General features: G+C 48.8%; 1 protein-coding gene across 1 annotated transcript in view; it reads right to left on the bottom strand.

Annotated features, from left to right (window-relative positions):
• The window catches only part of RHEB (Ras homolog, mTORC1 binding), a 43317-nt gene extending 30392 nt beyond the window's left edge, over positions 1-12925 (bottom strand). Inside the window, exon 1 of the mRNA XM_032305094.1 lies at positions 12694-12925. Coding sequence (XP_032160985.1) covers positions 12694-12745 — 52 coding nt within the window. The 5' untranslated portion in view covers positions 12746-12925. The remainder of the gene's footprint in view (positions 1-12693) is intronic.
• Between the last annotated feature and the right edge of the window lie 871 nt (positions 12926-13796).

Genomic DNA, 13796 nt, shown 5'->3' with positions numbered 1-13796 from the left:
TGGTTGGATTAAGAAAACAATTTCTTTTATAAAAACACACTTCACATATTTTGGTAGCAATTATGTACAATGAAAAAGTCTAGGGACGCCTGGGTGGCTCAGTGGGTTAAGCCTCTGCCTTTGGTTCAGGTCATGATCCCAGGGTCCTGGGATCGAGGCCTGCATCGGGCTCTCTGCTCGGCAGAGAACCTGCTTCCCTTCCTCTTTCTGCCTGCCTCTCTGCCTACTTGTGATCTCTGTCTGTCAAATAAATAAATATTAAAAAAAAAAAAAGAAAGAAAAAGTCTAGAGGTACCTGGGTGGCTTAGTCAGTTAAGAGTCTCTCTCTCTCTTTTTTTAAAGATTTTATTTATTTATTTGACAGACAGAGATCACAAGTAAGCAGAGGCAAGCAGAAAGAGGAAGGGAAGCAGGTTCTCTGCTGAGCAGAGAACCTGATGCGGGGCTCGATCCCAGAACCCTGAGATCACGACCTGAGCTGAAGGCAGAGGCCTAACTGACTGAGCCACCCAGGCGACCCAAGAGTCTGACTCTTGATCTAGGCTCAGGTCTCGACTTCAGGATCATGAGTTCAAGCCCTGCCTTGGGCTCCACAATGGGTGTGAAGCCTACTTAAGAAAAAACCCAGACAAATAGGAAAGAAGTAGTCTAGAGATGAAGCCCGACTCCCCGTCTCCCCAAAGCAAGGAATGTCCTTGGAGACAGACATGAGTCCTTAGCACCCCTGCCTGGCAGAGCGAGCAGGGTCAGTGCGCAGAGTCCCACGGGTCTTGCGACCTCCTGTTTCCAAGGCAGCAGGGAGACAACGCTGCAGCAGGAAGGTGTGTCTGGGCACAGCCACAGGTGACACGACCACCCAGGGGCAGCACACCCTCCGGCAGCCAAAATGCAGGCACAGCCACCTACTCTAGGACCATGGGAACTGTGTGGGTCACTGCTAGGCCCTCTACAGCCAGAAGGCAAGGTGAGTGGGTAGATCTAGCAGGTACACAAATGAATGTGGTCCCCCCCCCAAATCCCGGTGTACCCCTTCTCCCTTTAGCCCAGGGCACAGTTGTTCACTCATGGCCTCATGCGAACCACCTGGAAGTTTTCCTGAACATCTCCTCTTGGCGACTCCCCCCTTGTCACTTCTCAGCTCCGCCTCAGCGTCCTGCCCATACTGCACCTGTGTCTGACACCTTGGCCCATGAACTTCAGTCCGCGGCTGGTCCTGGCACTTCCGTTCCCTGACTGCTCCATCCCCCTCCCAGAGCTGCCAGAGGGACAGGTCTTCTTGAGGATACACACCAGGAAGATCAGCAAACTACAGCCCAGGATCTACAAGTGGTTTTTACATTTTCAACTGGCTGAAAAAAAATCAGTAATATTTCACGATGTACAAATTGGATGAAACTCAAATGTCAGTGTCTGTAAATACGGTTGCACGGCACACGGCCACACTCACTGATGTACTGTCTACAGCGCTTGCTTGCTCTGAGCGGAGGCGGCAGCAGACCGACTCCAGGACAACATGGGTGCGAACTGTGCAGGTCCACGGATATGCAGGTTTTCCGATAAATGACACTGCAGCACTATACATGTATTTCCTCTTCCTTGTGCTCTTCCCAGTGACGTTTTCTTTTCTCTAGATCACTTTACTGCAACAGTACAGTATATAATACATACTTTACAATTTCTGTACAGAAGTTTGTCCATCCTGGTGTAGACGATCATCTTATCTGTTGCTTAAAACCCGTCAGTGACTTTCCTCCATTTCTAGGGCAAAGTCTAAAACTTGCACAATAAGGCCCTCTAGGCTGTTCTTGGTAGGCAGCGGGCACACGGATAACCCCTCCCTGCCCAATCACATCCTATTCCTCGAGCCTCGGTCACCATTCCCAGGTCCAGCCACACTGAGCCGAAATCCACTCATCCTTGGCATATGCTGCTCCTTTGGACGGTAAGGCTCTGTCCTTCCTACCCCACTGATCCCGCACCTCTGCCTGGCTAACTCCAGCTCTCGTGACAGTTCTTTAGGGACCTTTCTCCACCCCTGTGCAGGATTTCTCCCCTCGAGGATTTCTCTTGAAGCATTTAGCCCAATCATCTGGGTAGCGGCCCAAAGAGAGTGCTGGCTCTGGACTAGGGCTGAAATTCAGATCCTGGCTCAGCTACTTCACTGTTGACCTTGGGCAAATCCATTTAAACTTTTTGTCCTCATCTGCAAAACAGGCATCATCTTTACCATCCTAATAGTACGCACCTCACGGTGTTTAAGGGCGCCCCATACCACTAATGCTTTAAAAACTATTAGTAGTAGTAGCAGTACTGTCTCCCGGGCCTCCCTCCCCAGACGAAGCTCCCTGAGGGCAGGAAGCAGGACTGTCTCTGCCTCTGTGGCTAAGTACACTGTGTCTGGCACACGGTAGGGACTGATCTGAACATCTAATGATCACCTAAGTAACATGACACTGAATCCACAGTGTCCCCTCAAACCCGTCATTCTAGCAACTCAATCTTTTGGGGGAATGAAGCCCTTTGGGTAGCTGACAGACGCCAACTCCTTCCCCAGAAAATATGCCTGTGATTTCAGGGAAAGCTCACGACCTCCAAGAAGCACTCCTCTAAGCTGGCACTGCTCCCCAACACGTGACACCCAGCACTGAAGAGACCGCTCTACTTGCCGGTCCGAAGGAGTGCTGGGTAACTAACATGCCGGGTAACTAACATGCTGGGAAAATGGACCCGGATCCTCAACCTGCAGGCACTCAGGGGACCTTTTCTGAAACACAAACATAAGACTTCAGACTTCTTTCTTTTAAAGATTTATTTGAGAGAGTATGTGTACATGAGCTGGGATGGGGGCCGAGATGAGGGAGAGTAAGAGAGGGAGAGAATCCTGAAGCAGACTCCATAATGAGCACAGAGCCGGATGTGGGGCTCAAACCCAGGACCCCGGGATCATGACCTGAGCTGAAACCAAGAGTTGGCCACTCAACCGACCACAGAGCTCAGGCGCCTCATGACTTGACATTTCAGGTTGTCCTTTCCTCCTGTAGCCGTCTCAGTAACATTCCAGTCCAAACTTCGTTCGCAGAGCACTCAGGTCTCCAGAGTCCGGTGTCCGCCCGGCCCACCCCTGCCGGGATACTCAAGGCCACATAAGCCTGGCCAGAGAGTCACCCTACCACGTATAACTCCTGTCTAGCATGGGGACCAGAGATTCCAGTGTTTTCCCACTTACCCTCCAGCCACAAAGAGTCACATTTGACCTTGGTGAGTCCAGTGTGCCAAGGTCATCTTAAGCCTTCCTCCCCTTGAGGTTAGCCACTGTGGTTGAATTTTGCCACTTAGTTTTTTACTCAGGCACCTATACAAGTCATGAACAAGAACAAAAAGAACCAGGGCACCTGGGTGGCTCAGGTGGTTAAGCAGCTGCCGTCTGCTCAGGTCATGATCCCAGAATCCTGGGACGACGTCCCACATCCAGCCGCCCCGCTCAGCAGGGAGTCTGCTTCTCCCTCCTTCTGTTCTTAAACTCTTGCTCAAACTGCCCCCCCCATATACCAATAAATTTTTTTTTTAAAGATTTTATTTATTAGAGAGAGAGAAAGCGCAACAGGGGAGAGGTCAGAGGGAGAAGCACACTTCCCGCTGAGCAGGGAGCCCCATATGGGACTCGATCCTGGGACTCCAGGATCATGATCTGAGCCAAAGCAGTTGCTTGACCAACTGAGCCACTCAGACTCCCTAGATCAGTAAAATCTTAAAAAAAAAAAAAAAAAAGAAGAAGAAGAAGAAGAACCTATATTTAAAAATATTCTCTTTAAAATAAATTCTGAATGTGATTTAGATTTGAAAACCAGCAAAATGTCAGCTGGATGCATTTATATCTAATAGAAGTCCTAGAAAAGCATTTTCATTTCATCAAACTATATTAACTGTAAGAGCTGGTATTTCATCTCCACGTGCACAAATTATTTACCCTGACGCCGCAGAGTTAACAATCAACTTTTGATCTTGCCAGAAGTAGGATCACATATCTTGTTAATACACCAATTTCCGTTTCAAAAGTCCCTGAGGAGTCTTTCTGCAAACGAATAAGCACAACAAAAAGAGAAATGAGGGAGAGGGGACAGGGAGGTAAGAGGGACACCTACCAAAAAAGGACATGCTTTTATTAGGGTCTTCAAACTGCCCTGCCTTCCCTTGCCCTCAAAGTGCCAGATTACTGCTTCTAGTGTTTCTGTTCTAAATTAATCTCAATTTAGTCTTCAAATTCCAATGTCCTATATGGAACTCTTTTTTAATCAGAGGCCCAATATACACTTAAGAATATTGAAATACTGGGGGTGCCTGGGTGGCTCAGTGGGTTAAGCCTCTGCCTTCATTCAGCTCAGGTCATGATCTCAGGGTCCTGGGATTGAGCCTTGCATCTAGCTCCCTGCTCAGCAAGGAGCCTGCTTCCCCCTCTCTGCCTGCCTCTCTGCCTACTTGTGATTGCTCTCTGTCAATAAATAAATAAAATCTTAAAAAAAAAAAAAAAGAATATTGAAATACTAAAACAGTATTCCAGGACCTCTGTGTTTGATATTAAATTATATTTCTAAATCCAACAAGTAATTAATGATGAAGGCCCTCACGAGTTTGCACTGTATCACTCCAGGTTTATTACTTTGGTACTTCATGATAAATAGTTCTAGAACTAAGAATAAAGGTTCTCCCAAGGGTGATCACTCAAGACCTGAAAATGGTTTAACCTGCACAATCATGTCCAAGTTCAGTTCTGACTTACTCCAATAACCAAGTACAATTTACCCATGGGCAATACTGAAGTTGTCAATGCCTTACTTTAGACCCTCAAGTAAGAAAAGTGTTGGGTATTACCAGCTTCATAATCACAGGTAGAAACGGCCGTTTCTGATTTTGTGATAATCTTGTTGGTACTCAGATCCCCACCCCACACCCCAATTCTCGTGCTTGTATGGGAAAACCGCATTACTCACAGATAGGTCCTGATATGCTGCCATCCGTGGCAAGTTTTTATTAATCTCTGGGAGCCTCGTCATTACCAGACCAAAAAACAACACTCACCCCAAACTGCACCACAATCGGAGGCCACGTCCACTGGCTTCAGGTACCCTCAAGTCTCCCCATACTCTAGTAACCCACTGCTTATGCTCCAAAGGAACAGCCTCTTGAACTTCCTGCAAGGCCCTGCCTCACCCACGGCCCCTGACCACCTCCAACTTCATTTCCTGGTTCCCCAACATTCTCCGCTAGCTCCCCTGCCTCCTTCAGTTCCCAAGCATGCATGTTCTTTTCTGCCTCACCATCTCTCTCTCCTACCAGGTGACAGGGCTTCTTCTAGAAGGGTCGTCTAAGCCCGTGGTGACCACACTCCTTGGGCAGCATCTGCGATGCAGCCACTCTTGACTCAATTCTGCACAGGCACAGCGAGTGGTCTGGCCAGGTTCTGCGTCCCGTGGTTCAGTGAGTCCCCAAGTGGAGCTAGAGACACTCTGGGGGTCCCTTGAGCCCTTTCCAGGGGGCTCATGAGGTCAAAACTATTTCCACTGCCTTACCAAGATATTATTAGCCTTTGCCACCACGTTCACGTTTGCACCAACAGTGCAAGGGCCCTCCGCACGAATCCAGACTGTGGCTGTGCACGGTTGTGGGAAAGCACTGTTCTCTCCACGACCATGCACCTGCCATGAAAACACCAAACTGTCTTCATTTAACAGTGTCCTTGAGGAGGCAGTAAAAACAATTAATTTTGTCTTGACCCTTAAGCACGCCTTTTCAATACCGTGTGACCAAACAGGATGCACACATAGGGCGCTGCCGCATACCGGAGCGCGACAGTCGTCTCGAAGCAAAGCATGTGTGCCATGTTTGTGAAGTGATCTGAAAACAGCCACTTTTATCACAGACCATCACTTTTACTTGCAAAAATGGCCAATAAACGATCATTATTTCAAATAGTTTGCATTCGGCAGGCGTCTTCTTGAAATGAAAGAAAGGAGACTGTCACTTCAAGTACAAGTGGCAGCACTTTGCCGATGATCCCATTCAAACCCTCAGGAGGAAATTCGAATTTTGGAAAATCTGCATCACTCATGGTGAGCTTAAAGCTTAAAGCTTCCCAAAATTTACATTTTTTCCCTAAGGAGATTGATGGCGGTATTAAAAAATGTGATTAAGGGGCACCTGGGTGGCTCAGTGGGTTAAAGCCTCTGCCTTCACCTCAGGTCATGATCTCAGGGTCCTGGGATCGAGCCCCACATCGGGGGGCTCCGCTCTGCGAGGAGCCTGCTTCCTCCTCTCTCTCTGCCTGCCTTTCTGCCTACTTGTGATCTCTGTCAAATGAATAAATAAAATCTTTAAAAAAAAATGTGATTAAAAAGTTTGTATGTTGGGGCACCTGGGTGGCTCAGTTAGTGAAGCACCCGACTCCTGGTTTTGGCTCAGGTCACGATCTTGGGGTGGTGGGACTGAGTCCCCAGTAGGGTCAGGCTCTGCTCATGGGGTGTCTGCTTGAGAGTCTCTCTCTCCCACTGCCCCTCCCTTGGTTCACTCGCACACGCTCTTTCTTTCAAATAAATAAAATCTTTTAAAAAAAAAGTTTGTATGTTGAAATGTATCAAAATGTGGAAGGATCTGCGTAAAGTAAACCATTCTTTTCGAAATAACCAAGATATGACCTTACAAAATCAAAGTCATAGGTAGATGATCCATGCAAAGTGCAAAATAAACGATGGAATTCAATGTAACAATAGAGAATTCTTCCACATGATTTCAGGCGGCTACTGCAACTGACCACCTATGGTGGGGACACTACTACCAACACCTACGGAGTTCTGGTGAGCAGCAAAGAATATAAACAATTATCTGAAAAAGGTGTTAAAATACTCCTGGGGCGCCTGCATAGCTCAGTTAGGTAAGCACCTGACTTCCCTTGGGTGGTGATCTCGGGGTCACGGGATTGAGCCCCACATCAGGGTCCACACTCAGTGGGGAGTCTGCTTTTCCCTCTCCCTTTGACCCTCCCCTTGCTCGCGAGCTCTAATAAATAAAATCTTAAAAAAAAGAAAAAAGAAAAAAGGATTTTATTTATTTATTTGACACAGAGATAGATCACAAGTAGGCAGAGAGGCAGAGAGAGAAAGAGGGGGAAGCAGGCTCCGTGCTGAGGGGCTCGATCCCAGGACCCTGGGATCATGACCTGAGCTGAAGGCTTAACCCACGGAGCCACCCAGGCGCCCCTCTAATAAATAAAATCTTAAAAAAAAAGAAAAAATACTCCTCTCTTTCCCTATTAGATATCTATGCGAGGTTGGTGTTCTCTCACATACTGCATTACAATAACATGTTGCAGTGGAATGAATTTAGAAGCAGATATGAGGATTCAGCTGGTTTCAAAATCAAACATTTAAAGATAATTACAAAACTATAAAACATCCTGTCAAAATCCTAGTGGGTTTGTGTGTGTGTGTGTGTATGTGTGTGTGTTTGGCAGAAGTTGACAATCTAGACCTCAGTACTCATACGGAAATGCAAGGGATTCATAACAGCCAAAACAATCTTGAAAAAGACTAAAGTATAGAGACTGGCATGTCCCTATCTTGAAGTTTCCTACCAAACCACAGGAATCAAGACAGTGTGATACTTGCATAAGGACAGACATACAGGTCAAAGGAACAGAATCCAAAAATAAACTCTAACATTTATGGTCCCTTAGTTTTTGACACAGATGTCAAGATAATTCAATAAGTCTTTAATAAAAGGTGCCGGGACTACATGACATCCCCACGTAAAAGAATAAAGTCATACCCCCATCTCCTACCTTATACAAAAATTAACTCTGAGGGGATCATAGATCAAATATGTCCAAGTTAAAATGATAAAAACACTTAGAAAAAAACATAGTAGTAAATCTCCATGGCCTTGGTGAGGCAATGGTTTTTTAGACATGACACCAAAAGCACAAGTCACCAAAGAAAAGATAACCAGACTTTGTCAAAATTGAAAACTTTGGCTTCAAAGCACATCAACAGGGAAGTGAAAAGACAGCCCCACAGAATGGGAGAAATCATATGCAAATCTCATGTGCTACCACTTCACACCCAGAAGCACGACTAAAATAAAAAAAAAAGACAACTACAAGTGTTGATGAGGATGTAAAGAAACTGAAACCAACGTTCAATTGGCGGGAATGTAAAACGGTGCGGCTGCTGTGAACACTTTTAGCAGCTCCTCAAAACGTTACACACAAGGGCACCCGGTGGCTCACTTAGTTAAGTGTCTGACTTCACCTTGGGTCATGATCTTGGGGTCCTGGGATAGGGCTCCACGCTGGGCTCCCTACCCAGTGGGCAGTCTGCTTCTCCTCCCCCTTCCACTGACCCCCCCCAACTTGTGCGCACGCTCGCTCGCTCTCTCTCTCAAATGAATAAAATATTAAAAAAAAAATATGACCCAGCAATTCCACTCCGAAGAATATACCCAAGAGAAATGGAAACATATGTCTACACAAAAATTTATACAGGAATGATCATACACCATTATTCATAATAGCCAAGATGTAGAAACAACCACATGTCCATCACCTGACAAATGCGACATATTCAAATAACAGAGAATTGCTTGGCAACAAAAGAGAAATTACTGGTATATGCAGAATATGGATGAACCTTGAAAATACTCATGTTAAATTAAAAAGGCTCGTCACAAAAGACCATTTACGTCATTTATATGAAATATTCAAAATAGGAAAATTCATAGAAAGAGAACGCAGGCTAATGGATGCCAGGGTTAGGGGTGAGCGGGGCAGTCAACAGGTACAGAGTTTCTTTTCGGGGTGATGAAGGTTATTACGGATAGATATAACCCACCTAGATGAAGGTTATTACGGATAGATATAACCCATATCGACATCAAAATAACATTCCACACTGAAATATCATAATCACAAATGCAAGCTCTGACTATCCTCTCGTACAGAACAAATGAACGCCCTCCAAAGAGAGTTCATTTCAAGCTTCAGTACGAGGTGGCCACTATGGGACTGCCCTGCCCACAGGTGCACAGCCAAAGTATTAAAGAGGGCTTGAACACACAACTTCATGTGCTAGAGGATTTCATATACGGCAAAGAATGTTCTACCTTCAGCATTCTCAATGAAATGTGTCAGGAAAGGATAGGGTAATTTAAAAAGACAGTAAATCAGAATAAAACCGGATTGTATTTTATCGGGAACAAATTTAATGATATTTCTCCCTATGAAGTATCCAACTGAAAGGTGCACCTTCTTTACTACCTAAAACATTTTGACAAGGTCATAATTTGAGTTACTTCTGAATTGTCTTTTACCAAACCACAGCACTGTTTCATTTTCTCTTTTATGATCTTTCACCTTCCTGTGATCCTGTCCCTTTTGTTAACCTCAGAGACTTTTACGGGACAAAAAATTTTCTGATTAGAGTCTGATGGGAAAGTAGATTATCAAAGCTCTCTGCAGAAGATTCCAGCGAAGAGGGTACCAGATTTTACTTAAGGATTGTTACCGGATACTACATTTCAAACTTAAGTTTAGTTACCTCCTATCACAGGACTACTTGTTTGTACTAGAAACAATGGACGTAAGGGAGTGCGGAACATTTGCCACCACCAAAACAATACAAAGCACTCCCAGAAAGCCAGCCTGCGTTGTAGGTGACGTGTCCTTAGAAGCTTAACATTGTAAATAACAGGAAATGTACTTCAGGAAAAAGGACTGTATTAAATTGCCTGAGAATCATACATTCCTCAGTGGTAATTTTATCAATATTTTTTAAAAAAATGCAAAATTTGAAAGCGAAGTAAAACAATCATAGCATTAAATAGTTTTAGCTGAAAGCAAACTTTTAACAATAAAGTTTGTGAGATGACAAAGTCACAATGACAAGTACCCTACTAGTCAAACTGGCATTAAGATACTTAATCAAGAGAACATTCTAAGAAAAGTGTGGTTTCTAGCTGAACCTTTTTCTTTTCTTTTTAAAGATTTTATTTATTTATTTGACAGACACAGATCACAAGTAGGCGGGGGGGGGGGGGGGGGGGGGGGAAGCAGGCGCCCTGCTGAGCAGAGAGCCCGATGCGATAATCCCAGAGAGAAAGAAGGGGAAGCAGGCTCCGTGCTGAGGGGCTTGATCCCAGGACCCTGGGATCATGACCTGAGCCAAAGGCAGAGGCTTTAACCCACTGAGCCACCCAGGCGCCCCTAGCTGAACCTTCTTCAAAAAGATTCTACTTTTAAGTAATCTCTCCACCCAACAAGGGCCTGGAACTCACAACTCTTGAGATCAAGAGTCGCACACTCTAGAGTCAGCCAGGCTCCCCTTTTCTACCACTCTTTACCAACAGTTAGTATGACCCAACAGCTCCACGTCACAAAATAACACCACCTAGAAACACGTATACTTAAACTTCCCTTAGTACAGCATCACATGGAAGCAAACATGTCTGTAAACTCTTTTAAGTCTAAATACAGAATAATTCTCTCAAGAGTGGCTAATACATAGCATCAGGGAAATAATTCCTTTTTTGATGCCGGCGAAACAAAAGACCCACAAACCACAAAGTGTCTTGGTTCCTAACAAAGGTAAACAACTTTAAAATTAAAGGCAAAGGCTGGGAATCTCCAAAATACCTTTTAATCATCACTACCTGAAGTAGGATATGGTAATATGACATATGGAAGGCACAGAGACAGGGACCAGAACTTAGTCTGTATCTCACTGCAGGCCAGTTAAGCACAGTATTTCAAAAGCACTTTAAAACACATGTTTGTGATCAGAAGGCTCTGGGTTGACCTGTCACACCCAGGTCTTCAGGGAGATGAGAATTAGATGAGGAGACCAAACAGAATGGATTTCAACTGGACATGAGGAACTGCTTTAGCAAAACCACAATAAACACTACACTTGCTTATTACTGAAGACCAGAATCACCATCTGGAGAATTTCAAGGAGTAAGTCAGTATCTTTAGGACATTCTCTCAGGCTGAAAATAGGCAGCACAGGTAGAGGTCACCTGTAAATTTTTCAGACTGCTGTCCTCAACGAATGGGCACTATGGATCTATGTATCTGATCAGAACTTGTCAAGAGGCAGGATATGTCCCCATCCCACTCTTCAAAAAGCCGGGGAAATACCGAGAACAGAGAAGCAAGGGCTGGGTGACTCAGGCTGCCAATAAAGGTTCCATTCCACATGGGCATTTGGGGAGTGGACTGCTAGTGAATTTTAAAAGCCTCGGTGTGATGCATGGTTCCTTCGGAGCTGCGGCTGCTAGGGCCCTCACCCATTCTTCCCCCACATACAGACCCATCCTTTGGCACTGCATCATCCAAGAGTTGTCCCTCTGACTCCCGGCACCCCCTATCTGCACAAGCATCTCTCAGCCTCTGACTGCCCCGCATTCTAATGATCCCTCCACCCCTCGCCCCCCGCACTTGGACGAGGGAGACGACAAGAGGATGAGTAAGCAGGCTGTAGCTGATCTTGGTCAAAGAGCACAGACCCTGGCACCGGCCGTGGAAAATGGGGGTGCGGAAGCAGACCAGAAAGCGGCGTCGGGGAGCTCATCCGATGGGTGGCAGGCAGTCACCAGCTTGCCTATGGCGGTTATTGTCGCCTCCTCCTGCCCTCGCCGTCGACGCCAAACCTTCGCTTGCACCCCCACCCCCCGCCCAGGATCAAGTGCACATTTTCCTTGGACAGTTACTTCTTCAACACAACGCGAAGGCATCAGCGTGATTCCTCCAGGCTGCCGGTTGTCAAAGACAATAAAGCCTCGCCCCGAAGCACGGGTAAGTTCAACGGTTCTGTTTTCTCACTCGTCTTCCGGCAGCCCGTCCGCCCGCGACCCCGCCGCCCCCGCCGCCCCCGCCCCCCCGCCCGGCTCGGCGAAAAGGCGACCGCCACCAACAGTTTCGGGGCGGTGTCAGCCTTCGGGGGTGGGTGGGAAAGCCCAGCAAACTTCTGAATGACTTCAACAGCCCGGTTCCAAGTACCTGACCTTAATTTTTCCCGAAGGAAAATAGGACACCGAGAGATCGGAAACCTCGTCTTCTCCGCCTCCCTACTCGGGTCGCCGGGCGCACCGAGGGGCTTCCGAAGAGGGCTCTTTCGGGTCCTCCGGTAGGAAACTTGCCCTCGGTACCCAAACGTCCTTTAGGTCCCTGGTTTTCTTTAAAACGCCGAACTTCGCCACGGACCGAAAAAACGCAGGGTGCCGTTTCCTTTGTTAAAATCGCCCGGACTTCATTTAATTTGGGGCGGAAAGGCCGCCGGCAGGATCGCGCCAGGCGGCCGCGAAAAGGCGGAGAGGAGACAGGTGCGGTGGATCCCCGCGGCGGTGCCGGCGGGAGCGCACCCGTCCGCCGGCTCGGCGGCCCCCGCCACCCCGCACCTCCCCGTCCGCCCGCGGCCTCCCCAGGCACGTCCTCCCGAGCCCCGGCCGCCCCCCGCCGCCGCCGCCGCCCCGCGGGGCCCGGCCTCGCCGCCTCGGCTCAAAATGGAGGTGGCGGCCGCGGGCGGCTGGTTACGAAACGCGCGGCCGCCACATGGCCGCGCCGACCCCAAACTTGGCCGGGCCGCCGCGTCCCGGCGCCCAGGCGAGGCCGGGCCCGGGCGCGGAGGCCGCGCGGCGCCCGCCACTCACCCACAGACCGGTAGCCCAGGATCGCGATCTTCCGGGACTTGGACTGCGGCATCTTGGCGGCCTCCTCGGCCCCGGGCCAACCACATCAACCGCGGCGGCGGCTCCTGCGCTGCGATCGGCGGCGGCCGCGCCGGGGCAGAGCGGCATCCAGGGGCGGGGCGGGCGGGCGCGGGCAGGCGCGGCTGCCTGGGCTCCTCGCTCGCGCGCCCAACCGCCCGGAACCGCCGCGCGGCCCCGCCCCCAAACACGCCCACGTGACCCCCGCCGCCGGCCCCGCCGCGGCTCGCGTCAGCACCGCCCTCCCCGCCGCGGCGGCCACCCCCGCCCTGGAAACGCACGGGGGTGCGTCGGGCGACGTTTTGCTTTAAGGGGAAATAGAGGGGACGCCAAGATGCCCCCGGAAAAGTCACGACTGAAACTCGCTGCGTCATGACCCTCCCACCCTCTTCCGCCGCTGTTTAGTTACGCCAGTTCTTCCCGGGCGCTGATTGGATAGCCCCCGCCCGCCCGCGCGATGACGCAGCGGAAACTCCATCTCCGATTGGGGGCGGCTAGGAGGCGGAGCCGAGGGCGGGGCTGCTCGCCCGGAGCTAAAAATAAATTCCGGCTGAGACCCGGCGGTTGAGCGCGAGTGAAATTTGAAGGATTCTAACCTCCAAAGCGTTGGGGGCGGGCGGGAGGGGGGAGAGAAGCCGACTCCGCAGTGATTGGTTAGAACAGGGCGAGGGGCGGGGAAAACTGTGGGGAGTGCGGTGATTGGCGGAACGTTGAGCGCTTGGCGGACTGGCGCCCACAGAGCCCTTAAAAGGCGCGAGGCACGTAGCAATTGCAGGCTAGATTATGGGGTGGTTGTTTCGTCGTTGGTGGGTTTTAAAAATTTTTTTTAAATTTTTAACCCCTTCACTCTTTTAGGGTTAGTAAGTCTAGCACTGAGGTTGTAGGTGGCTGCTGGGCGTCGTCCTTGGATGAAAGACCCTGGGAAGAATGGAATATGCGTGAATTGCAAATATTACACTTTTCTCTACAAATGTGTGCGCCTCCCCGGTTCTGGTCCCGGCCCTGCCGCCGGCGAACCCGGCACAGCTCCCGGGAAATACCGAGCG

Source organism: Mustela erminea, chromosome 11, assembly GCF_009829155.1.
Source record: "Mustela erminea isolate mMusErm1 chromosome 11, mMusErm1.Pri, whole genome shotgun sequence".
In the NCBI taxonomy this organism is placed as follows: Eukaryota; Metazoa; Chordata; class Mammalia; order Carnivora; family Mustelidae; genus Mustela; species Mustela erminea.
The sequence above is the reverse complement of the archived record's forward strand: the minus strand, read 5'-3'. Positions and strand labels throughout refer to the sequence as shown.